The sequence below is a fragment of the Triturus cristatus genome, chromosome 7, assembly GCF_964204655.1.
Source record: "Triturus cristatus chromosome 7, aTriCri1.1, whole genome shotgun sequence".
In the NCBI taxonomy this organism is placed as follows: Eukaryota; Metazoa; Chordata; class Amphibia; order Caudata; family Salamandridae; genus Triturus; species Triturus cristatus.
This window is the reverse complement of record NC_140590.1, coordinates 90996575-91024119: the sequence shown is the minus strand read 5'-3', so window position 1 is coordinate 91024119 and position 27545 is coordinate 90996575. Positions and strand designations below refer to the sequence as shown.

Below are 27545 nucleotides of genomic sequence, written 5' to 3'. Positions count from 1 at the left end.
AGCGCACTGCGGACGAACATCTGCGCCTCTAGTCCCTGTGCACAGCTTAACTGTGTCCAGCGTGCAAGGGAAACCGAAGGAAGGGAGTTCATGAGAACACGGAGAACGTGGCACAAGAGGTGGGCGGAGAAATGCGTTACCCGGGCTGACAGGAACCTATTATCAGTTATTTAATTTTGTTTTGTTTTGCTGTGTACAAGCATTAACAAGAGCATCTGAAGGGCCCCTGGAGGGACCGTGTTTAGATCGAGGAGCAGGGGATGATGCCATCAACACCACCGCCTTTCTCCGAGGCGAAGCAGAAATGCCTCGGAGAAACGCAGTGGCGGTTTCGAATTCGGGGGCGTGTTTTCCTTTACTCTCCTCTTGCCATTGGCTGGAGGAGATAATTAGACTTCTTGAAAAAAACACGCCCCCGAATCCGAAAAGGACGGGGCCTGTTCAGAGTGACGGACCTCTTCTCCAATGGCTGGCCAGCATTCAAGAGGCCAGCCAATGGAGAACAGGGGAGAAGAGGGGCGGGTTCAAGCCCCTCTTCTCCAAGTCATTAAATCTCGGATCGAGACTGCGCAAGCGCAGCCTTCGAGCCGAGACCTAAAAACACTATAATATAGCTAGGAAAGAATGAAAGAAAGTAAGTGTGGTTGGGAAGGCTAAAGAAGGGAGGGGGAAACTTGGATGGGGGCGATATTAAAAGGGGAAGGGTGAAGAAGCACTAGGTCAGTGAGGACTAGAGCAAAAAAGGGGATTCAGGTTGAATGAGAGGGGAAAGGAAGATTAAATTGTGCGGATGTAGTATGAGGGGGGCGATGCAGTCAGGGGATTAGTAAGGAGAGGACAGGTCGGAGGGACAAAGGCTAAGACCATAAAAAAGAGTTAGTGAAATAGGAGGGAAAGGAAGTAGGATAAGGGAGATTGTGAGAGGGGGGAGGCGTAAGTCAGCGGATCGATGCGTGTGAAGCAAAACAGTGAGACGCTGTAAAGGGACATGTGTCAAGTGCAGGGATTAAGGACCCCAGCAGTAGTTGAGAAGGTGCAATTTCAGGGCTTTTTTTAAACTGTAATAGGAGGGGTTGCAGCGTAGTTCTATGGGGAGTGAATTCCAGATGGATGGCACATTTCCAGAGAAGGAGCGTGATTGTGTTGATTTCTTATTTAACAGAGGAGGGATGAGAGCGAGAGTGTCGGTTCCTCTCAAATCTCTGGAGCTGCTGGCTTTGTGGAGTTTTTCTGATAGGTATTGAGGGGTGTTTTGATGAAGGGCTTTATGTGTGATGCAAGCGGTTTTGTAGATAGATCTGCTTTCAACGGGGAACCATTTGAGGGATTTGAGGACAGGAGAGATGTGATCGAATCGTTTGCAATCTGTGATGAGCCTAGCAGCAAGGTTGAGGACAGATTTGATTGGGGCTAAGTGGATTTTTGGTGTTCCCGTGGGGATGGCGTTAACATAGTTGATTTTTGACAGGACAAGTGATTGGACAACAGATTTAAAGTCCTCAGCAGAATGATGGGTTTTATTTTCTTGAAGTGATGTAGTGTGAAGAGAGCACCCTTAGCTGCATTTTTTATGTGGGAAATGAGACTAAGGTTCTGATTGATCAAAGTTGATCTCAAGAGATTTGACTGAGCTGGATAAGGTGCAAGAACAGTTGAGAGCATTAAGGTCCGAGATCCAGGACTGGATGGGAAGCAGGTTGTTTTTTGGCGAGAAGAGGATGATTTCAGTTTTTTAAGGGTTAAGTTTAAGGTGGTTGCATTGGCACCAGGACTGCATCTTAATCAGGGTGTCATTGAGGTGTAAGATATCAGAACGTGATTTAATCTTGCAATAGCTTTGGGTGTCATCGGCGTAAAGGTGGTAGTTGATTCCTGATTGATTAAGAATGAGGGTAAGGGGCTCCATGAAGAGGTTGAACAAAGAGGGAGAGAGTATAAATCCCTGGGGGACACCAAAGGAGATAGGTCTAGGTTTAGAGAGGTAATCAAAAAATGTTATTTGTTGGGATCTGTGTTGGAAAAAGGAAGAAAACCTCTTTAGGACTGAACCATTAAGGCCAAAACGGTCTTTGAGAGTGCTAAGAAGGGCAGAGTGATTGACAGTATCGAACGCAGCAGGGAGGTCAAGGAGGATGAGAAGGGAGGACTCGCACCTTGTCAAGGGATTGGTGAATGTCATCAATTGTGTTAATCATGTCTGTTTTAGTACTGCAGCCCCTTCTAAAGTCTGATTGAAGTGGGTCCAACAGATTAAAAGAGGAGATATGTTTGTCCAACTGAAGCAGAACACATTTTTAGAGGGCTTTAGAGAGCAGTGGGAGGTTAGAGATCGGACGGAGATTGTGATATCGTTAGGATCTGCTCGAGGATTTTTGAGGATGGGGGTGATTTGTCCAAGTTGGAGGGAGATCAGGACACAACCCTTTGGCTAATGAAGAATTAATGATGTTGGTCCAATAGGGAGCAATGATGTGTTTTAAATCTTGAACAAGGTTAGCAGGGAGCGGGTCTTTGGTGTGGGAGGAAGGTCTGAGTCTATTAATGATGTTAAGGACATCACGTTCAGTAACAGGGTGACACCAGTGCTCCCTCCTGCCGTCCCCAGGTATAGAATGAGACTCGTACATGCAACATTTAACCACTAAAAGGTCCGTCAGTAGTGGAGCGCAATTAAGGAAAAACATCCCATTACCTGGAGTGTTTAGCATCAACAGCTCCCCTCTGGAGTAGGTCTTTCGAACCCCCAACTCGTTGTTTTGCCAACCAGGGGAACTGGCCCTGGGCCTGATCTAGGCGTGGACGGGCGCAGTTGGGCTTGTCTTCGTTGCACCTTTGGCGCGTCCGCTGAGCACGTCCGTGAAAGCATCGGCTTATGTAGTGGCAACGTGCCACAAGCCTGCCAACCCCCATCCTAACCGGAAGTAAGCAAATCAGAAAGTGCGAATAGCAGAGACACTCTCTCCACTTCAAACGGCAGGCCGCGGTGGAACAGATAGCGACGCCGCAGATTAAAGATGAACCAATGCTTCATTAGTGTGCTGCAGAAGAACTGCAAAAGATGGGTTTCCGCATAGATTAGGAAGAGTTCCTTTGCTGTGTTTCTCTTCCCAGAAACAAAGTATTTGTTAAATCTGTTGTGTTAAATGATTTTTTTACCGTAAGAATCTTTCAATGTCTTTGCCAGTGAAAGTACCTAAAAAGTTCCAATGTCAGTCATAGTCAATTTTTGAATTCTGGTGCATTGCATTCTTGAGACTGAATTCCAATTTTGTTTCTCTTAACTGACACAATTTCACATTTTAGAAATCTCACAGCAGGCTAAAAGGAAAGATTTTGGGGCATATTATCTAATAATGGTGACAATGATCGCCAACCCCAAGTATCGCCATTTTCCATATCGCATTCTTTACCGGATACTTTTTGCATTGTTATCAATGTATTATCAACACGTTGGTAACATGCGATAGTGTCCGGGAAAGGACACGGAAACTCCTGCTAAGAGGCATTAAGTATTAATGCGATGCCTTGTCTTCGGCGGAAATGGATGCGTTAGCGGCATTTATATTGCAGCTAGCGCACATGGGGGCATATCAGCAAGGCTCGGCGATGGAATTATCGCCTAATTAGCAAGCTCACGCTAACGCGTGAAACCTTGCGTTAGCGTAGGAATTCCTAACGCCCAGCTTTGCATCTCTAATGAGATGCAAAGTGGGCGTTCCTGACCTCACATGACAGGAGAAATGTCGCTAAGCGACATTTCTCCTATTATCAAGCCCCACGCTATGAAGCATAGCGGCAGAAAAAGTAGCGATAACCCCTGTTATCGCTACTTTCCTTACGCCTGCTTCAGGACTGACTTAGCCATGATATCCTATGGAAGGTGGATATCATGGCTAAGCTTGTGAGTCCCTATCATCAAGCTAACGCCACACTTTGTTAGATTATCGCTGGGTTTCCAGCGATAATCTCACGTTAGGCAGTTAGTGTGAGGATTTTTATCGCTTTTGAGATAAGCGTTGCTAATAGCATGCTGTCTCAGCAATAAAAATCCACGCTAGCCGGCGATAATTATCCTAGCGCTAAGTGTACTTAGCGATAATTATCGCCGGTTGTTGCTGATATGCCCCAGGGAGTGCCTACAAACTCCCTTTTCCTGGCCCATTGAGCGATATCCGCCTCGCCCTCTGCAAACGGCACACACCAGTGAATACAGTACAGTATACAGTGCAATGTACGAAGTACAGATTACAGTCCAGTGAATGTTGGACACCGGCACCTTCTGGGACATGAACAGAAATAATTGCACTTTCCACATCCTAAGAGGCTAAGGGGCTAATGCTAAGGGGCTAAGGGGCTAATAATGCAGCATGAGGATTAATTATTTGGTGTCTGTGGCTCTTCAGAACGAGATCAGGGCTTTTCTCCCTTATCTTCCACCATGTAGGTCATGTTTTTTCAGGTGTTAAATTCCTATGTTGTTGGGGCTAAGCGCAAGTTTTTTTATCTCGGGACATCTTTGGTAATAGTTCGAAGTGGGGTTAGCGACTTTTTCCGTGTAATATTTGTAAGGAACGCCTACCTTGCATGTCATTAAATATCGCTGGCATGCAAGGCGATAGAAAAACCTGTTGCTATCGCACGAAAACTAGCGCTAGCATCGGTTTGCGCGAGCTTGATAATAATAGCACGATTAAAAAAACGCGTTTGATAATATGCCCCTTTTGGTGGAAATATGCTCTGCGATGCTTTAGGCTCATGTGGTGTGTGCGCAAGCATTTGCTCTTATCGAGGAATATGATTTTCTGTTGTACACGACTTGAATAATATCACAAGGAGCAGATAGTCCACTACCGGAAATAAAACAGGACATGGGACGCAAGGGAAGCATCAAGGACACCCACTACAGGGGAAGAAAACTAGATTTAATCAAGAGCCATACCGCGCTTACTAGAAAGAACCCATCATGCACAAATGAAAAAAACAACCTTTGCCATTTCATATGTCCACCAACCATTCACTGTGTCTGTTGCCTGCTAAAACTGCGTGTGGTAGACGTTCTAAAAACCTCTTGGTGAAAGGTAATGACACATCAGCGGCTCGCACTGAATAAACATGCGGCAGGAATGAAAACAAGCATTTGCAATGCAATAGGTCTCGCATTTATAAGAGTTTGAGCTATTGGCATTGTAAAATTACAATGCCTTTTATTTATGTTTTGGTTTTAAAACAAATAAAAGGCATTGTCATTTACAATGTCAGTAGCATAAACTCGCATAAAAGCAGTGTGTGGAGTGCAGCAGTGTGCGGCGTGCAGCAGTGTGAGGCGTGCAGCAGTGTGCGGCATGCAGCAGTGTGCAGCATGCCGCAGTGTGCGGCGTGCAGCAGTGTGCGGCGTGCAGCAGTGTGTGGCGTGCAGCAGTGTGAGGCGTGCAGCAGTGTGTGGTGTGCAGCGGCATGCAGCAATGTGTGGTGTGCAGCAGTGTGAGGCGTGCAGCAGTGTGAGGCGTGCAGCAGTGTGAGGCGTGCAGCAGTGTGAGGCGTGCAGCAGTGTGTGGCGTGCAGCAGAGACAAGTGGAGGATGAGGAGAGAAACGTGGAGGGTGAGGAGAGACACGTGGAGGGTGAGGAGAGACATGTGTAGGGTGAGGAGAGACACGTGTGGAGGGTGAGGAGAGACACGTGTGGAGGGTGAGGAGAGACACATGTGGAGCGTGAGGAGGAGACACCTGTGGAGGGTGAGGAGGAGACACATGTGGAGGGTGAGGAGGAGACACATGTGGAGGGTGAGGCGGAGGGTGAGGAGATACGTGTGGAGGGTGAGGAGAGACACGTGGAGGGTGAGGAGAGACATGGAGGGTGAGGAGAGACACATGGAGGGTGAGGAGAGACACGTGGAGGGTGAGGAGAGACACGTGGAGGGTGAGGAGAGACACAGAGGGTGAGGAGAGTCACGTGTGGAGGGTGAGGTGGAGGGTGAGGAGAGAGACGTGTGGAGGGTGAGGAGAGACATGTGGAGGGTGAGGAGAGACGTGTGGACGGTGAGGAGAGATGTGTGGAGGGTGAGGAGAGACATGTGGAGGGTGAGCACAGACACATGTGGAGGGTGAGCAGAGACACGTGTGGAGGGTGAGCAGAGACACGTGTGGAGGGTGAGGAGAGACACTTGTTGAGGGTGAGCAGATACACGTGTGGAGGGTGAGGAGAGACATGTGTGGAGGGTGAGGAGAGACACTTGTTGAGGGTGAGGAGAGACACGTGTGGAGGGTGAGGAGAGACACGTGTGGAGGGTGAGGAGAGACACGTGTGGAGGGTGAGGAGAGACGTGTGGAGGGGGAGGAGAGACGTGTGGAGGGTGAGGAGAGACACGTGGAGGGTGAGGAGAGACACGTGTGGAGGGTGAGGAGAGACACGTGGAGGGTGAGGAGAGACGTGGAGGGTGAGGAGAGACACATGGAGGGTGAGGAGGGTGAGGTGGAGGGTGAGGAGAGACACGTGGAGGGTGAGGTGGAGGGTGAGGAGAAACAGAGTTGGAGGGTGAGGAGAGACAGAGGTGGAGGGTGAGGAGAGACAGAGGTGAAGGGTAAGGAGAGACCGAGGTGGAGGGTAAGGAGAGACCGAGGTGGAGGGTAAGGAGAGGCCGAGTTGGAAGGGAATCAGAAGTGGAGGAGAGAGAGAGGTGGAGGGTGAAGAGAGACAGTGGTGGAGTGGGGGGGAGGGGAGGATATCACTTTTACTTCCTCTCCTAGTGTAAGTTAACGCCCCCACCCCAAAGTCCCTGCCGGGGCCAAGAGCAGATCACTGTTCGCATCAGCCATCACCCGAGACCGCTCCGTACTTGTTGGTAAATAGAGGTTCACTATCTGTTGATAATGGGATTCACTTGGGGGGCTGACTTACCTCCTCCATCCCCAGGGCCAACACTGAGAAGGCATCAGAGACCTGGTGCTGCCTCTGCTGCAGTACTGCGAGAGAGAGGGATGGGGGGGCGGGCAGAGGAAGAGGAGTGGGGTTAGAGAAGGGACAGGTGGGGAGAGAAAGAGGAGAGAAGGGACAGAGACAGAAAAGGAGCAAAAAAAGAATTAGAGAGAGTAAAGAGGAGATTTGGGGAAAATGAAAACATTACGAGAGAACATGTAGCAAAGAGGTGGAGAGAGAAGATGGGAGAGAGTAAGGACGCAGCCAAGAGATAGGGCAGAGACAAAAAGAATCGAAACAATACAAAAGTATTTTCCAAACTCGTAAATAACCACGGGCCAAACAACTGATCTGCAATGAAGCATCCGAATCCGGTATATCATGAAGTTAACCATGCAATAAAAAATAAATTAAATTAAAATAAAAAAACACCAAAATGCACATATACACCATGTTGACCCTTTTCCATGCAACGTATTCTAAAACGCCATTCTCATTCATACATTCACAGCAAACCTGTTCACAAGAGTGACAGAAAATGTGCTATTAGTGTTACATTTTTGTTTACATCCATACCCGCTCACTTATGCAATTAAAGGATTCATGACCACACGGTTAAACAAAACGTACTGATTGGCCTTGCCGTGAAGGAGAAACACGTGTTGACACACACTCCCGATCTGTGAAACGTTCACCCCACTTTCTAGAAATTGAAACCAGTGCATATGTCCGACGAACTTCCTGCCGCTTATCTGAATGCACCAGTGGCAGAAGATAGTCACCATCTTGCAACAACACAATTAAAGGGAGGCATGTCTGTCTCTCCCCACCGCCACATGTCTCTGAGTCTTACTGTCTCATGCGAGATCTCCCTCTAGGAGACAGCTGACACCGACTCTTCCCCTGAGACAGTACGGGAGATGCGTGTGTGTGCATAGTGTGTGTGTCTATATGTATATATCTGTGTGTGTATGCATGTGTGTGTGTTTGTATGTGTATATGTTTGTGTATGCATGTGTGTGTTGGTGTGCAAGTATGGGTGTGTCATTGTGTTCATTTGTCTTCATGGATGTGTACACATATGTTTTTGTGTATACCTATGTCTGTGTATGCATGTTTGTGTGTATGTATATGTGTTTGAGTATGTTGGTGTGCGTGCTTGTTTATATGTGTATGTGGGGTTGGTGTGATGGTGTGCATGTATATGCATATGTTTATGCATGTCTGTGTGTGTTTGTATATGTTCATATGTGTGTGTAAATGCATGTGTGTGTTTGTATGTGTGCATAGTTGTGTATGCATGTGATCAGAGGAAAGAGTGCACTTGAGGGCAAAGAGGAAAACATACAGGGAAGAGTATGTGAGGGCAGAGAGAAAAATACAGAGGGAAGAGCTCATGTGAGAGCAAAGCGAAAAATACAGAGGGTAGGGCGCATGTTAGACCGGAGATAAAAACATAGAGGGAAGAGAGCATGTGAGAGCAGAGAGAAAAATATAGAGAGAAGAACACATGCGAGGGCAGAGAAAAAAATACAGAGCGAAGAGCACATGTGAGATCATAGAGAAAAAATGCAGAGGTAAGAGTACATGTGAGGGAAGAGAGACAAATACAGAGGGAATAGCATGTGTGAGGAAAGAGAGAAAAATGGAGAGGGAAAAGCACATGTGAGGGCAGAGTGAAAATACAGAGGGAATAGCACATGTGAGACCAGAGAGAAAAACATAGAGGGAAGAGCATATGTGAGGACAAAGAGAACAAGTACAGACTATGCTTGCGGAAGTGATCGCGTTTGTGATCAAACATCAAAGCGGCGAAAGTGAAAGTAATCGAGCAGAGCATCAAAGGGCTGGGTGAGAAGGGAGGGGGGAATGCAAGGGTCAAAGCGGCTAAAGTGAAAGTAATCGAGCAGAGCATCAAAGGGCTGGGTGAGAAGGGAGGGGGGAATGCAAGGAGCAGAGGAGCAGCTGTGCACATGCACGCCATCGTGCACTCAAGCCCTAGGCCAGCAAAACCATGTGGGTAGCACTTTTGAAAGCCCACTTACAAAATGTCTCAAAGAGACAGCTTTCGCTGTCTCAGCGAGACCTAAAAACCAGTTCTGTCAGTGATGGAGGGAAGATGGCAATTTCTGTGTGTAAACAATAGAGGCAACGGGAGGGGGGATACTTCAACCTCCACTGAGACAAATGGGAGAGAGGCGAATCACAGCAAGAGCAACTTTTAACAAACTCAGTGGCATATCAGCAACACCTGGCGATAATTATCGCTCAGCGCTCTTAGCGTGAGGATAATTATCGCCGGGTAACGAGGATTTTTATCGCTGAGATAGCGTGCTATTAGCAACGCTTATCTCTTCAGCGATAAAAATCCTCACGCTAACTGCCTAACGTGAGATTATCGCTGGAAACCCAGCGATAATCTCACGCAATGTGGCGTTAGCTTGCTGATAGAGACTCACAAACTTAGCCATGATATCCACCCTCCATAGGATATCATGGCTATGTCAGTCCTGAAGCAGGTGTAAGGAAAGTAGCGATAACAGGGGTTATCGTTACTTTTCCTGATGCTATGCTTCATAGCGTGGGGCTTGATGATAGGAGAAATGTCGCTTACCGACATTTCTCCTGTCATGTTAGGTCAGGAACGCCCACTTTGCATCTCATTAGAGATGCAAAGCTGGGCGTAAAGAATCCCCACGCTAAAACAAGGTTTCACACGTTAGCGTGGCCTTGCTAATTAGGCGATAAAATTATCCCTGCTTTTCGGCCGAAAACGGCCGCAAAAGCGGCGATAATTTTTTATCGCCTGCTTGTAAATATGCCTCAGAGTAGGCAGCTGGATGAGGAATGTAAAACTAAGCAGCCATGCACTTCCGGACTCTTTGAGAGCAGGGGAGGAGAAAAGACAGCTTCACTCTGGGAGCCCTGGCCTCTCCCCGCTGCTTAAACAGCATTGGAGAAACAAACAAAAAAATAGAAAAAGATAAAAAGAAAACGCTGTGCAGACAATCCAAATAAAGGAAGTTCCTGCAGATGAGAAGGGGTACTTGGGCCATGAAAAACTGATAAGAGAAACACATAAGGAAAGAACAGGAAATAGTATTCAACAACCAATGGAAATGGAGGAGAAGTAGATTGGCAAGTACAAGGAAATTTAAGGACGGAATGTAAGCCCCTTTATAAATATACTAAATACTCTAGGGGGCAGATTTATGAGGCCCTTGCGCCTCATTTACGCCGCCGTTGCGTCACTTTTGTGACGCAGCGGTGGCGCAAATCCTGCGCCATGGTGCGGGGTATTCATAACGTGGCGCATCTGGGAGCATCAGGCGCGGGGGGGGCGTTCCGGCGCAGGAACGCCTCCCAAAAGTGGCTGAGTGAAATCTACAAGATTTCACTCAGTCACTGTTGAGCCCATGCTGCGTCAAAACCCTGCGCCTGCTTGAAGCAGGCGTAAGGATTGACGCAGCATTGTGCAGATAGGGCACCCCAGAGCCTTGCTGGAGCTGCGTCGCGCTTGCGACGCAACTCCAGCAATGCGCCACTTTTACGGCACAGATGCGTGACGCATCTGTGCCGTTTTTGCCCCATGGTGCGCCGCATTATAAATGCGGCGCATCCATGATGGCGGAGCTGGGGCGCAAAATAACTGGCGCATCCCTGCTGATATGCAGGGATGCGTCAGTTATTATAAATCTGCCCCTAGATTTCACAAGCACAGCGCAAGCGATGTGCAGGCGAAACCTAAAAAGGGTGCCATACAGAATAAACATAACAGGAGTGCTTGAGGCTCTCTGATGACCACTAGCTGCCACACAAGCCTCAGTAATTTTTAATTCACAACTTCATAATTTCATAAAATATTTTCAATATCAATTAAGTACAATCAAATCATTGTTATTTAACAGTTAACTACCACTGACAAAGTCAATAGCCCCAGTGGGATTCATGTGTATCTCGGTTGTGTTACATATCTGGATGCATGAACACAGAGCGTAGAGAGGCACCTAAATGCCGGTTGGTTGGGACACTATGGAAATCACAGACATGACCTTTACATATTCAGGCCACACCTTTAATTGCAAAGTCCACGCCCATTTAGAGTCCCACACTTTTCCTTATGCCAATTAAAGCCCAAACTAGGTGTGCCTATGCCATTTAAGGAATGCAATAATGCTGCTGATATTGGTAGTACATAAGTAAACAGGAAGACTGGAGTTCTGTGTCCTTGATAAGTGAATGGCATGCACAACGTGAGAAATTCTCCACTGTACATTTTTCACACATTTTGTTTCAAAAGCAAAATATGTTAAAAATACACAGATTATCATTGGTATTTTATCAGTGGCTGTTCCTTTGTGAAACAGAACACATGCAATACAGTTTACAATAGGTATATAATGACTGTCCTGAGCTAACATCTTTCAAGACTCCGTCATATGTGTCAATGACTTCCCTAGCCCATTTGGGAGGGACTTCCCTAGCCCATTTGGGAGGGGAGGATGTGCGTGCTGAAAGCCAGCAAGCTTCCAGCTCCCCTGTGTTTGTTTTCGGCTACAAGGCTGGATCAAACGATGTCGGAATCCAGGCTTGAGGCTGAGAGTAAACAGTAATAAAAACAAAACCCACAGGCTGGCAGGCAGAAGCGACTACTCTGTCCCGGCTTTCCTGCCAGCGGCAGATCCTGAGATGGTCCGGATTATCCGCAGGCAGGCCAGACTGGCCGTTACGGGCACCGGGCATTTCCACGGTGGCCTGCCAGGATAAGGGCCGGTTTTGGGCCCCAGGGGGCCGTTTTTGTTACGGGGGTCAGCAATATCGGCCCTCTATAACAAAATTGGCTGAAACCGGTCCTCGCAAACAGCTCGGCTGCACCCCCCCCTCCCTCCAGGTGGGCCGGCCAAGCAGTTTGCCAGGGCAAGTTTCAGTTCCCAGTCCGGCCCTGTCTGCAGGGCAGCAAGAACGGCGGCCCATCACAGTGTGGGCTAAGTCTGCCAGTCAGGATGAGATGACAGTGCCAAGCACTGCTGACCTCTCACCCCTGATCCAAATGATGAGGAGCTATGCTGTAAATAGATACTCTGCGTGTGCGAAAGCATGCACAGTGTGTCTGTTAACAGCATGCATGTGTCCGACGTCACAGGTCGCATGCCCTCAATCCTTCACAGGCAGCAAGCAGTAACTCCACCCTTTCCCAACTCATCAGAGGGTGAGGTGGGGTCAGTGAGACTTGCTTCAAAATGTGAAGCTCCTGCGCATCCTAAGTGGGTGGTCTCTTGAGACTCCTGAGAACTGCAGGCCAGGGCTGGTGCTAGGTCAGCTGGGTAGGTTTTAAAAAAAAGTTTAATGGAATTTGACCGATAAGCTCAAGCACGTGTCTCTCTGAATGGTGTCTGGCTGCCTGACTCTTGAGTGAGAGAGGAGGTCAGGATGAGAGGCATCCAGGCTTTTAAGCCATCATTGTAATAAGAAATGTTATGTGGATGGTATTTGCTCCTATCAATTACCATCCACATAACTTAGAAATATGGGCAGGCGGAGCCCCGAAGCCTTCTGCTAGGAGCTGCCGCTGGACATACCCGAACAGGGCAGCCTTCTTGGAAATTATCTACCCAGGAATGCACTCAGATCAAATGCTGATAGATGGCATGCCAGTGCTGGGTGGCTCTAGGAATGGCCTCCAGAACTCTGGTCTCAGAGTGCTCAGCAGGTCTGGTCATCAGCTGGCATGGTCCTGGAACTCTGGTCAATGCTGGGCCTAAGCTATCTAGTCACTGCCTGGCCTGGGCCATCTCGTAGATGGCATGTTGGCCAGATGACCAGTGAGCCTGCCCACAAGTTATCTGCAGCGTGTTCTGTCCGCTGGGCTCAATAAGCCCCCACTTATTGGTGGCTTAATACTTAATTGAAATGGCTTTGTTGCTAGTCTCAGAGGATTTAAGACAGAGTGGCTAAAGGCACCACGGCTAATCAGGCCAAAGTTCCAGAAAGGCAGGTTTCACACCTGGGCATCCAGCTCCAAATTGCTGGGTTGCCAGCAGTCAGCCAGGGAGAGTATCCATTACCAGGGCTGGGTGGAGGTATCTGGGGCTCTTCAGGGCCACTCCAAGAATCACCAGTGAATCATCAACGAGTGGTTGGATGAAACCAGAGCTCACACCTAAACGGAGCAGTTCTCCCATGCACAGGCCCTAGGGCAAGGTGGCATCAGACCAGGGAGGAGACTGGAGCTTTTCTGGACTGACTAGCTCCAAGAATCAAACAGTGAGAGGTGGGAGAAACTCATATCTTTTGCCTGGGAGGCATGGTCCATGCTAACCAGGGCTCCAGCCACCAGGCAGAGCCACCTAGACTGCTCAGGGCAGAGTTAATTGAACCTGAGAGTATTCTGGGGCACCACTGAGCTAAACAGTTCTAGAAATGCCCAATGAGAGGCGTACGCCTGAGAGTCCCAGCCCCTAGTCTGGTCGGAGCAAGGTGATGTCAGACTGGGAGGAACTCTGAGGAACTCTGAGGCTCCTCAGGGTTGAACAGCTCCACGAACACCCATGTAAGAGTTGGGTAAGGCTATGGCTTTCACCTGGGAGGGCCAGTACTCCCGGCCAGGGCTTCAGCCACCTGCCAGAGATGCCTAGCCTGCCTAGGGCAAAGTGGCATCGGACTGGAAAGGGGTCTTGGGCTATTTTGAGCTAACTAGTTCCAGTAATCAACAGTGAGAGCTGGGCAAAGCCACAGCTTTCACCTGGAAGGCCTTGTCCTAAATTCAGGATTTTTGCCACAGGGCAGAGTTGATACCCTCAGAGCCACACTGGGATCAGCAACCAGCCCTGGCGGATTGCTGCTCGACCAACCCTGGCAGGGGGTGTGCTAGTAAGAAGCACCTCTCAGGGAGCTGATTTTGCAACATTACTGCAAAACCAGCCCCTGGTGACAAAAATGCCCCCACGACCACAAAACCGGCCCCACCCCTCTGATCCAGTGGATGACTGCACCTGCCTGCAGGGGAATGCCTGGAGGGTCATTTGGATTCCTTCCACCCTCCAAAGGGCTGACACTAGGGGTTGCACTCACAGTGCACCACCTCAGTGGGCCTTTGACCACTTCTTTGCCTCTGCGCCCGTGTCTATAATTTGGCACAGACGCAGAGGCAAAGGCAAAGGGATTCCCTAATTTGCATGGGGCCATCCCCCATGGAAAATGAGCGTACACCCTCTGGAGATAGCGCTGGTGCTATATGTGTGCCAACGCTATCTGTATTACAGAAAGGGGTGCACAAGCGTCTGCGGCCCTTTTCTAATTCCAATGCCTGTTGCACCCCCGGGGCACTTTCCATATTATGGCCCCAGGTTTGCCAAAGAGGCCCCTTTTATTTTGGTGCCCGGGCTTTTTTTTTGTCCCAGTCCGCACCTGAGCATATTGCTTCATCTTTCAGAAATAAGATAACATTTTGAAAGCTCAAAACTTGTCATTAAAATAGAAATTAAAATTTCATCATTTATTTTCGTTTATGATTCGAAAAATGTCAGAATTTGTGGATTGTTTGATGTGCAGTTGTTTCTGTATTTTTGTATTGTTTTGAAGTTTAAACAGTATCATTTTTGTAGTTCGGTGTCCACAGCTTCCTGTGCTGATTCATTAGGTGTTAATGGAATCAAAAATTAAGAACCACTGTTCTATAAGGTAAAGCGTTAAGGGCCAGATGTAGGAAGCCAAATAGCGATCGCAAACAATGAAATTCGCAGAATTTCAGCGTTTGCGATCGCAATTTGGCTGTGAGCAATGTAGGTAGGCAAATACCCTCTTGCAAAATAAGGAATCGCAAAATTGTGCGCAAGCATTTAGAGAGTCACAATTTGCGATTCCATAAATGCTATGCTAGTAGGCATCGCAAATTACGATTTTCCTTAAGGAATCGCAAATTATCACCAACTTCAAGTTGGTGATATTTTGCGATTTCCTTTAAAAAAGCACTTTTTTGCTTTTTTCATAGTGCCATGTGACACACATACAAGCCCTTAGGGCATGCACATTTCAGGGGTGCAACAGGGTGTCCTTTTGGAACCCTTGCACCCTTGAAATTGCGCACACAATTTGCGAGTACCTCTTGGTTACTCGCAAATTGCGTGCGCAAATCCCATTCATTCCTATGGGCCGCTTGGCCCATAGGTATGAATGGGAAGGTATTCCTTGATTGCGAATCTCAATTTGCGATTCACAATTAAGGAATATTAAGAATCACAATTATTTTTGCGATTCCTACATACAGTCTATTTTGCGAGTCCTTAATAGCAATTCGCTAAAAATCGCTATTAAGAACTCGCAAAACTGACTTTACCTACATCTGACCCTTAGCAAACTGTCCTTTATTTGACTCCAAAAACTAGTGTCACTTTGGGGAAGTTGTTCACTGGGCGTTGCGTGGGCACATGTGTGGCGCTAAGGCTTGCACTGCGTCCACAGGCTCTTATAATGTAAGTAGGCCAATGCAATGCTTGACGTCACTTAGAATCATGCTAGCACCCACTCAAAACCTGAGTCAATAGCCCCTGCATGTCAATGCTCACTCACATATCACAGGAAGTAACAACTGTTTAATTGGGTATCCTCTTCACAATTCAATGTCATGGCGCAGTCACACACTCTAGTCCTGACATTAACTCCTGTTTTCCTGTTTGCTTCTCTTAACAGCGGATCAAGATTTCCCCACCTATTACCAGTCCTGCCTGAACCTCCCTGCTGCTGCCTGCAGCACCTACATGCGTCTGACTGTGGCGAAGTACATGAAACTCAGAGTAACCTTCAACTGCTGCAACAACACAGACAACTGCAACAAGGCTCCCTACCAATGTAGGTAATTCGTCGAAGAGACAAGCAATACCAGAGGCTCGGACAATTGCAACAGAAAGTGTAGAGGAGCTGCTAGACTTCCAGTCAGTGCTCATTTCAAAAGTCAGTGTTCTGTAAATAAACGTGTATTTACATACAGATGCACAGCCTGGTGAGTGGAAGCTCAGAAGATGAGCTACACCTGGTCGAGCAACAAACATTTCTTACCTTGAGAAAGTCACCAAGACACCAATCAAGGAAGACAGTGCTAGTGGTGACAAGCACTAAGGGATAGTGATGGAAGAAGAGGGTAGCTGAGAAACATTGCTAAAGCTGGCAGCGCTGGGACGAGGGGTGCTGGGTGGGAGGGTGCTCGAAAGCATTTGCCTTGCATTTGGAGACTTCTGAGAGTGCATCAGTCCATTAACTCCTGCACTGTGCCCACTCCAGAGTACATGCAACATTCCCCCTCTGTGTTCCTTAGAATGAATAAGCCAACATGCAGTTGTGTCTGTAGTGGTCATTTGTTGGCCACAGTTTTATTAGGAATACATGTATATACTTTAGCATAATTTGCCCTGGTCATAAATCATCATTGGTGAACTGTCATATTTGCGTCATAAATCATAAGTATTTGTGTCATACATCATATCTGCCATAAATCATATGTACATCACCAATTAGCAAATTGGACTGACAGTTCATTGGGTAGCTCATTTGCAGGCTTGTATTGTTTCTTGTCCCTTCTGGGTTGTCTCTTTGTCCGGTTGGATTTGCGCTCTCTTTGCGTGGGTGGTAGCTTCTGTCCCGGAGTTAGGCCACAACTCGCTACCTTGTTATACTCTTTTGTGGCCTGCCATCTGGTGGGGACTGGGCTGCGAGCGCCATCTCCGTTTGCTACCCCCTTTTGGTAGGCCGATTCACCCAGCCGTGAGGCACCCTAAAGTGAGTGGTCCTACACACCACCCTTAGGCCAACTCACCCAGCCGTAAGGCTTCCCAAGGTGAGTGGTCCTATTCCGGCACACCGCCCTTCGGTGTGCCTCCGTACCAACCATTGTCCCCGTAGCTCTTTGCCACGCCGTCAGGGAGGCTTACGTCTTTCTGCGACTCCCCCACACTCCTCTTGTCCCTTTTTATCTGCAACCTGCTAGAACCATGGCATCCATTAGTTTGTCCCAGAATACTTGCATGCCTTCTTCCGACAGGTGCACGCCATCCTTCAAATAGAGTTCAGGGCGGCCCGTGTGGATGAGACCATGACTGATACTTTTAAATCCATTGGTTCTGCAGAATTTGCTCACAGCGAGGTTCAGCTTTTTTCTCGAGTTCTCAACTGCTATTTGTGATTCAGCCCGCGCCACTCACTTCTGCAGGTCAGCTCCGACCAGATGATGGCGGTGCACCTGAAAGACCTGGCTGCTACCGTGAGGTCTCTCTGTGTGCCGTGGAGGAGTGCCTTCCACCCCTGTCTGGCCAAATCGTTCCCCCCCAAATGGATAATCAAAATGTCCTACTGCCGATTATTGTGCCGGGTGAACTGATCAGCTGGTTTGCAGAACACCCGCTGATTCTTGTGCATGTATCTTTATGAATCTAAGGAACTTCCCGCATCTGTGCTCGTTCCTTTTCCTGTGGGTTTGCGCTCGCCGGCGCCAGAACAGCGAGGTGGCGGGAAGGGCAAGTAGGCAGGGAAAGGGGTTTCCCCTTGGCCGTTCCCGCTTAGGCAGCACTGGCTCAATGCCGCACAGTCCCGCACACAGCCTGGTCTCAGCACAGGCAGATGGGGATGCAAGTTCCTGGAACTGCCCGTCATCTCACAGGAACCTCGCTTGGAATGGGAGCGGGGATTGCTCATGCAACGCCCAAGGGCAGCGGTTCAAAAAGTTCCCAGGGCCTCGCCACGATCGGCCCCAACTCACCCAAGGGAACCGGGGTGGGCACCCAGTCATCCTCTTCCTCCGGTGCAGCAGCGGCACACGGACAGCCGGAATAAGTCTGCTGCTCCTCCCGCCGGTTCTTGCGTCCTCTGCTCACCACGGGGAACTGGGGTGGGCACCCGGTCATCCTCTTCATCTGATGCAGAATTCCGCTGCTCGTTTTGTCTGCTCCAGCGGCCTCCGTTCACCGAGGGGGCCCAAGGGGGGAACTGGGGTCGTCACCCAGTCATCTTCCTCTTCTGATGCAGCAACGGCGGTCGATCGAGCGGGATCATCTGCACCAGTGGCCTCCGGATCGAACACAGACAGGGCTTCGCTTCGCACCCAGGCAGGGCTTCGCCTCCAAAGCAGGTACAAATTCTGTGTAGCGGTGCTGCTGCTCCCCCGCTCCACGAAGATAGGAGCTTACTTGGGGGAGCAGCGCTTATATCCCCCGAGTCTTTCCAACCTAACTGGCGGGTTTCCCTTATTGGGGGGTTCGTACCCTGCTCGGGCCCCCATTGGCTGTGGGGGGGCGGCGCCTTTCTGGCAGTTGCCGCAAGGGGCGCGGGTGCTTCTCCCACTTCCGGGCACCTCAGCGTGCCAAAAACTGGTTATTTCCGGGGCTCGGCATCGGTTATGTCGCCGGCCCGCGAGGCCACCTTTGGGGGCAGCTTCTGCAAAATTGTGACGATGTGATGAGTGATGGCTGCCTGAAATAATGTGAAATATCAACTTCTGTTGTTGGTCTCTTAAAACTTTAGGGGACCAATTGTGGAGTCAGGGTATTATAAAGGACTATGCAGAAGAAATTTATGAGATTAAATGAATGATCGAAGTGTGATGAGTGTTTGTATGTTTGGCATGTACAATAATCCCTTGTGCATTGGAGCGGAAGCTCTCCATCAAAAGCGGAATGACACGCCAAGCAGCCTATAGCGTTTAGTGAGAGCACGCTGTGTGAAGAAGAGCAGTGTCGGAAAGTACTCGGAGACAGCTGTGCTGTCTGGCCAAATATATTAAAAAGCATAAAAAGTGACACGGAGCTGCAGATGTTCCACATCTGGCTGCCTGCTGAATTACACCACCTGAAGTCGAACAGGGAAGAAAAAAGATGCCATTAGCGAGGAAGGGCTCTAGCCAGGGCTGGATTTAAGCAGATGCTGGTGGTGCTCAAAAACAGAGCATCAAACTGTGCTCAAAGCAATGTGAAGTGCCAAGGCAATCAATCTGAATGTTTCGCCAAACTCCACCTCACCAAAGTACCTTTCAACTCTAAGAGACACAGGAAATTAAAAGAACCGCAATTAATCTAATCTCTTGCCCTGCAGTGGGAGTGGTAGGTCTGAATCCAGCTTCTTCAAACATAGAATAAGAAGCTGAAATCATAATATATAGCCAGAAGAATTTTCTGAGTTTTCAAAGAAAGAAATCCCCATGTATATTTAGCTGGATTTATCTCATTGCCCCTTTTGGGTATGTGCACAACAACGGGAATATTCCTCAATTGTGGAGAAATTGTTCAGATGAGAACAGCACTTGGAGGTATATTTATCATGAAGTCACGCAGCGCAGCGCAGCGCAGCAAGCCACCTTGTTGTGCTGCGCTGCACTGCGCTGTGTGACAGGGAAAGGGCAGGAATGGCCCATATGTAATGTGATACAGCACATTCTTGTCTTTTCCCAGCGCTTTTCAAAGTGCTGCCTAGCGCCAGCGCAGGCACTCTTGCACCATGGTTACTAGGGTGCCTGCGTTGTACGCAGGATTGTTTCTGGGCAGTAAGAGTCACCTTCCTGCACAAAGACAATCCCATGAGGCATTTTCCTCTCTCTCTGTGTGCTGAACAAGGCAGCACACACAGAAAGAGGAAATAACGAGGAGAAATAAAGATATTTCTCCTCAGTATGCCCCAAAACCCCATGGGAGGCGTAGCATTTTGACGCATTGCCAGCTCTACCAGTAATGGTAACTCTAGAAATGGGCCAAATTCCATGGGTGTTGCATGTGAATATCCATGCACCACCCATGGAACGCCTCCCTGGGGCAGAGTTCCGCAATGCAGCGATGTGTTGAGCCATTCAGTGCCTTGCACAGTGGCCTTGCTTGGTTTGAAAAATCACACTTAAGGTTGCATCACCTTTGCACCCTGTTGCATGGCCACAAAGTGACGCAACCCTATGATAATTATGCCATTTGTTGTTTAGAAGATAAGTTATGACCAGCTTTTTTATAACATGTTTAAGGAAATTTATTAGCTAGTAATGTGTGCCTGGATACTTTACACACCTTTGATGCTCTATTGACCTATCTGCATTAACCAAATGAGATCTGAGATATGAGATTCTTTTGAGAAAAAAAGTAATTTTAATTTCGCTGCTGTACTAAATACTACACAATCCAGTTTGTTATGCAATATAGTGTCCATGGATGCAGTTCATCAGTCGGGACTGCAACCTCCTTAAGGGGTCTCCCCCTTTGGGAAATCAGATAAAATGTGAATCAAGTGCCAGTGCAGCATTTTCGTAAACCCAGAGGCAAATTCACACTCAGTCCAAGTCTTACCACCTTTGCTGTGGTAAAGACTGAGGGGCAGATTTACAAGCCCTGTGCGCCACTTTTGCGCTGCCGTTGCGTCACTTCTGTGACACAGCGGTGGTGTAAAGCTAGCGCCATGCTGCGGGGGATTTACAACGTGACGCATCTAGGGAGATGCGTCACATTGTAAAGCCCTGCGCCACATGAAACCTGCATCAGGTTTCATGTGGGCGTACCGGCGCAGGGTGGGCGTTACGGCGCAGGAACGCCTTGGAAAAGTGCCTGAGTGAAATCTACCAGATTTCACTCAGTCACTTTTCCAACCCTTCTGCGTCAAAACCTTGCGCCTGTTTGTAGCAGGCATAAGGTGTGACGCACCATGTGGAAGATAGACCGGGTTGGCACGGTGCTGGAGTTGCATCGCACTCCAGCACAGCGCCAACCTTACGCCGGCAGATGCGTCATGCATCTGCCTATCCTTGCGCCATGGCGCGCCGCATTGTAAATGCGGCACATCTGTGGTGGCGCGACAATGGCATTGCGTGTCGCACATTTCTTGGCGTATCCCTTCTGATTTGCAGGGATGCGCCAGGAAACGTAAATCTGCCCCTGTGTATTGATACATTCCAGGCTGCCCGGGTAGCTCCTCTGCAAGTCTGCTGCAGGGCTTCTGTGAGCTGAAAGTTCACAGGGCCGCTGATGAAGCCAGGTGTTGGCTGCATCCAACACACACCGTCAGGCTTCAGTTTTTTGAGCCTATGGCACCAGCTTCGATGACGTGAGTCCCTTGCTCACTTTGCCACTGGATTCAAGCAAGCCTGGCTGAAGACAGCTGAAATGCCAGAAACCGGTCCCAGGAAGCTTGTTTCCGGTCCAGGGAAGGCATGGCTTGGCAGTTCGGGCTGGACTGTTCCCATGAGGCACAGGATCAGACTGATTTGCATATGGCCATGTCTGAACTGGGGTGGCAGAGTGGGCTAAAGAACGGTGATGGATCAAACCCAGATCTGTTGACTGGGTGTGAGTGTTTGATTGGCTCTGATGCTCCGTCCATCACCACCCCCTTTTGTACCGCTTTGTTCGCCATAAGTTGGCAGGGTATGCTCTGACGTGAGTCCCTTGCTCACTTTGCCACTGGATTCAAGCAAGCCTGGCTGAAGACGGCTGAAATGCCAGAAACTGGTCCTAGGAAGCTTGTTTCCGGTCCAGGGAAGGCATGGCTTGGCAGTTCGGGCTGGACTATTCCCATGAGGCACAGGGTCAAACTGATTTGCATGTGGCCATGTCTGAACTGGGGTGGCAGAGTGGGCTAAAGAACGGTGATGGATCAAACCCAGATCTGTTGACTGGGTCTGAGTGTTTGATTGGCTCTGATGCTCCGTCCATCACCACCCCCTTTTGTACCGCTTTGTTCGCCATAAGTTGGCAGGGTATGCTCTGACGTGAGTCCCTTGCTCACTTTGCCACTGGATTCAAGCAAGCCTGGCTGAAGACGGCTGAAATGCCAGGAACCGGTCCTAGGAAGCTTGTTTCCGGTCCAGGGAAGGCATGGCTTGGCAGTTCGGGCTGGACTGTTCCCATGAGGCACAGGGTCATACTGACTTGCATATGGCCATGTCTGAACTGGGGTGGCAGAGTGGGCTAAAGAACGGTGATGGATCAAACCCAGATCTGTTGACTGGGTGTGAGTGTTTGATTGGCTCTGATGCTCCGTCCATCACCACCCCCTTTTGTACCAGCTTCGATGCAGACCCATCCACAGCAGGCTCTGGTAATTACGGTGATGCTGCCCTGCGTTGGGTCCATAGCAGTTCAGCCCTGAAAGGGCTGGAGAAAGCTGTTGGCCCAACTTTGGCTACTGTGAATCAAAGTATTTGCACCACTCTTTATAGGCCTTCGATGATCACAGCAGTTGCAGGCCTCGCCAGTCCTATATTGGTCATAGTAGTTGTAGTTCCCTCCAGTCACAGTCCTGTGAGACCGTTGTCATGTGGGTTCCTCCCAGCTCGCTGTCCGGAACTCATCCCTCGCTGAATTTCCCTCAGCCACTGGGGACACAATGGGTGTCTCTCCCTCTGGACAGTCTTTCCTCTTGCAGAGCCAGACAGAATCCTCTCTCAGCCAGCCAGGAGACAGCCTCCTAGGTGCTTCAGGCAGATCCACAGCTCCTCCCAGCAGATTGGCTGGATTACTTCTCACCTCTGGCAGACTGGTTGTCAGGCAGATACCATCCTGGATTGCACAGCAGTCCTTTAGTCTGCAGAACACTCCTTTCCCAGTTGAAAATGGAACAAAGTGGTCTGGCATGGCCCCACCTTCATACATTGCTTCTAAACAGGGGATATGGATCCACTGTCTCATACTATAGAAAGGGTTTGGGGTGGTTCTTCTTTCAAGTCTCCTCTTCAGACTGCTCGACTGACACAGCCTTTGTGTAGAATGTTATTTCTTACAGCACTGGGCTGTCTCCAACCTAGAACACCCACAACACACCCACAATGAGGATTGAGGTTTCTACACCTTGCTGTCATCATCTGAAACAAGTGAATTATCAGGGATTGACAACAAGACAGGCCTCTCCTAAAAACGTGCTAACCTCACACAATAGAAACTGCAGTCCAACCACTCATACCAAGCATCCATTAGATAGCAAGACATAGGGAGATTAATCAGCAGCTCCTTGCTAACAAAAGACCATTGGAATTTCTAAAGTAAGCCCTGTGTACATCCTCCTTACTTAAGTGTTCGTTTCCCCTCCCTCCTGTGTGCAAGCAATACATGCACAAGACTAGGAGCCCAGTTCTTACCCTTCATTTTTTTTCCATGCCCGGTCAGGGGCATCCAGAATTGATCCCACTGTTTTCTATTACCGATGATCACTCACACACAGCAAAATCACATCTTGTGTTACACATCATAGATGCACATGCACTATATGTACAGGGTTCTAGACACACACATAATAGAGAGATTTTGTGCAAGTTGGTCAGTAGGACTCAATCAAAGTGTCACAAATAAAAAGGTCTGGTCACGCTATTGATCTTTTCTAAAATATGGGGGTATATTTACAAGGAGTTAACGCCACCAGAACGTCACTTTTTCCGATGTTATGGTGGGGTTAATTCCTTTGCCATATTTACAAGGCAGCGTTAAGCCACATAACGTGGCTTAACATCGCCTTGTAAATAGGGCCCCTATTCATGCAACACTTAACATGAAGGGGCATGCAATGGGTGGTGCCGTGGGCGCTCCGCCGCAACACCCATTACTATTTGATGCTGCCCCATATTTACAAGGTAAAGGGCAGTGCCAAAAATACTGCAAGGCAACACCTGGTCTTAAGAAGGCAATACGAGGAGAAATTTATTATTTCTCCTTGTATTTTGCTCTTTCCACGTGTATTGCATTCTGCAGCACACATAGAGCATATTGCTTGTAAAGATTGTTTATGTGCAGGAAGGTGTCATGCACTGGCATTAGGCACCTTTTTTACCACCAGCGCTAGGGATAACACAGGGGTGTGCCTACGGCGCATCCCTAAATTTTGAAACTCGGAGCGCAGCGTTACCAATTTTGGCATAACACACGGTTCCGCCAGTTTCTTGTTAATACGCCCCCTTACATTTTGTCATCGCTGTTGTCACTATGCCAAGGACCCAGACTGTAGCCATTTGCCCACAATGAGGGTACACTTGGTAAACCTCTTCAGGTTACAGATTAGGACCAGGACCTGATGTAGTGTGGGATATGCCTAAATCTCTATACAGCGGCTTAGATTAGTGAGACTCCAGGGCCAAAGTATAAAGTCAGGATACAAGATTGGACATTATGGGCAGAAAAGCATGCCAGAATACCATGCAGGGGACATTTCCATTCCAGCAAAATGTATTTCAAAATGTAATTCCAAGACCTAACAGACCTGTAAGACCCCTGACCCCTGACCCTGCTTGCAGGCCAGGTCGCTCCCCTACTGCCGCACTGCTCCTCCTGCCTGCCAGCGCCTACCCCCCGCTGCTGCTGATCACTAGTTCGATCCTGCTGTGTCCCTGATTGTGTTGGCTGCCTGCTTGACCCTGTATTTGGTCCCATTGTTGCCACTGTTATTGTGATTATCTGTGCATTTTGGTAAGTTCTATACTTGTCTGTACCTGTTTTTTGCCTTTTGCCCTCGCGTCCTGCTCCTCTCCCCCCTCCCCCTTTCTATTCTGTACGCTCTGCCCATTGTCCTGCTGCTGCTCCCCTGTGGCCCCGCTCCACCCCGCCTCCCAGCTGCTCCTCCCTCCCCGCCTTAAAAGGCGGCTGCTGAATAGCCGCGCCGCTGGCGCGCCGATGGCGCACCAGAGGCAAGCCCGTCTGCGTACGTCCATGCCTGGACCGCGCCCAGTGCCAGACCCCCTGGACCCCGCGTACGCCACGACGCCAGACTCCGATACGACGCCAGCACTCTCCACACACTCAACGCCAGACGACACCCCACCTGCTTCCAGGCCGCCCCGAAACGCACCCATGGACCTTTCACCTGCCGCAACTGCAGCTTCACCTGCGACAGAACCGCCAATCCACCAAACAACGAACCCAACTATCTCCGCTGCATACTCCTGAACACGAGCTCCGCACGCAAACACACTGTCGAGCTCTGGGACCTGCTCGATACTTCCGCCTTAGACGTCGCCTTCCTGACCGAGACCTGGTGGAACGACTCCTCGGCACCCGACATCGCCATAGCCATCCCGGACGGCTACAAGATCTCCCGCAGAGACCACACCAACGGAATCGGAGGAGGAATAGCCATCGTCCACAAGTTCTCCCTCAAAGTCTCCACACACTCAGACGACACCCTCAGCACCGCCAAACACCTGAACTTCCGTATCCACACCGACCCCAACACCACCCTCAGAGGAACCCTCATCTACAGACCCCCGGACCCCGCCCACAGTTCAGCGACTCCATCGCCGACCTCGCCAGCACCCACGTACTCGCTTCCACGGACTACATCCTCCTCGGGGCCCTGAACTTCCACCTCGAGAACAACAGCGATGCCAATGACACCACCCTGATCGACAACCTCGCCAACCTCAGCCTCAAACAACTCATCACCGGACCCACCCACACCGCCGGCCACACGCTTGATCCCATCTTCCCCACAAGCACCAACGTCTCCTTTGACCACATCACCGGCCTCCACTGGGCCAACCACCGCTGCGTCCATTACACCTACAAGAAGCCCACCACGCACCACTGCACCCAACAGCTGCCCCGCCGCTGCTGGAGCAAAGTCACCGAAGACCAGCTAGCCACTACCCTCACCCAGGAACCACCCACAGACCCCACTGACCCAAACACCACCACCCAGAACTTCAGACAATGGATAGATGAATGCGCCAACACCCTCGCCCTGCTCAAGAAACCCTCCAACAGCCGCACCAGCAAGAAAGCCACCTGGTTCACCGAAGAGCTCCAGACCTCCAAAAGAACATGCCGGAAACTGGAGAAGAAATGGCTCCACGAACGAACACCGGACAGCCACGCAGCCCACAAGGACGCCACCCGCAGACATCACCACCTCATCAGATCAGCCAAGAGATCGTCTTTCAAAACCCGCCTGGACAACAACGCTCACGACAGCAAAGAACTCTTCAGCATCGTGAAGGAACTCTCCAACCCCAGCGCCAACACCAACGACATCCCGCCCTCACAAGAACTGTGCGACTCGCTGGCCACCTTCTTCCATCGCAAGATCGCTGACATCCACGACAGCTTCAACATCTCGACCGCCCCAACAACGCCAGACTCCACCCCCCCTGCGAACTCCACCCGCACTAACCGCCTGACCTCCTGGACCAACGTCAACAATGACAAAACACGCAAGATCATGAACTCCATCCACTCAGGTTCACCGTCAGACCCCTGCCCACACCACATATTCTACAAAGCAGACGTAGCCATCGCACCCCAAATAAGGAAAGTAATCAACATCTCCCTCATGACAGCCACATTCCCGGAAAGCTGGAAGCACGCCGAGATCAACGCCCTTCTCAAGAAACCCAAGGCGGACCCCAAGGACCTCAAGAACTTCCGGCCCATCTCCCTGCTCCCGATCCCAGCGAAGGTCATCGAGAAAGCCGTCAACACGCAACTAACCCACTACCTCGAGGACAACATCCTAGACTCATCCCAGTCCGGATTCCGAAGAAACCACAGCACCGAGACAGCCCTCATCGCTGCCACAGACGACATCAGGATCCAACTTGACAATGGCGAAACATCAGCCCTCATCCTCCTGGACCTGTCAGCCGCCTTCGACACGGTCTGCCACTGCACACTAAAGACACGCCTCCAAGAAGCCGGAATCCAAGAGAAGGCCCTGGACTGGACCACATCCTTCCTCTCCGACAGAACACAGAGCGTCCGCCTTCCCCCCTTCTGCTCCGAAGCCACCAACATAATCTGCGGCGTACCCCAGGGATCATCCCTCAGCCAGATGCTGTTCAACGTCTACATGGCCCCCCTCGCACACGTCGCCCGCCAGCATTACCTCAACATCATCTCCTACGCTGACGACACCCAGCTGATCATCTCCCTCACCAAAGACCCGCACACCGCCAAAACCAACCTCCACAAGGGAATGAAGGCCGTCACCGAATGGATGAGGAACAGCCGACTGAAGCTGAACTCGGACAAGACGGAGGTCCTCATCCTCGGAACCACCCCCTCAGCCTGGGACAACTCCTGGTGGCCGACCACGCTGGGAACAGCACTGACACCCACCGACCACGCACGCAGCCTGGGATTCATCCTCGACTCCTCCCTCTCCATGTCGACGCAGGTCAACGGTGTCTCCTCCTCCTGCTACAACACCCTCTGCATGCTTCGCAGGATCCCCACCGAAAGAACGGTGACCCAGGCCCTCGTCAGCAGCAGACTGGGCTACGGCAACGCACTCTACGCATGCATCCCGGCCAAGCACCTACGCCGACTGCAACACATTCAAAATGCCTCCGCCCGACTGATTCTCAATGTCCCTCGCCACAGCCACATCACCCCTCACCTGAGAGACCTACACTGGCTCCCCGTCGAAAAGAGGATCACCTTCAAGCTACTCACCCACACACACAAAGCCCTCCATAACACCGGACCAGCCTACCTCAACGGCCGACTCAGCCTCTACACCCCCAACCGCCAGCTCCGCTCCACCAGCCTCGCCCTCGCCGCGGTCCCCCGCATCCAACGAACTACCTCCGGTGGCAGATCCTTCTCCTTCCTCACGGCCAAGACCTTGAACACCCTTCCTACCGACCTACGGCAGACCCAAGACCTACTCACCTTCAGAAGAATCCTCAAGACCTGGCTT

The 27545-nt window shown here is 49.9% G+C and overlaps 1 protein-coding gene across 3 annotated transcripts in view; it reads left to right on the top strand.

Moving 5' to 3' along the window:
* The window catches only part of LOC146808895 (uncharacterized), a 403463-nt gene that overhangs the window by 32046 nt on the left and 343872 nt on the right, over positions 1-27545 (top strand). For all 3 annotated transcript variants that reach the window (XM_085614249.1, XM_085614250.1, XM_085614251.1), the window contains one exon: positions 15603-15761. In XM_085614249.1, the coding sequence (XP_085470375.1) occupies positions 15603-15761 (159 nt within the window). The remainder of the gene's footprint in view (positions 1-15602; positions 15762-27545) is intronic.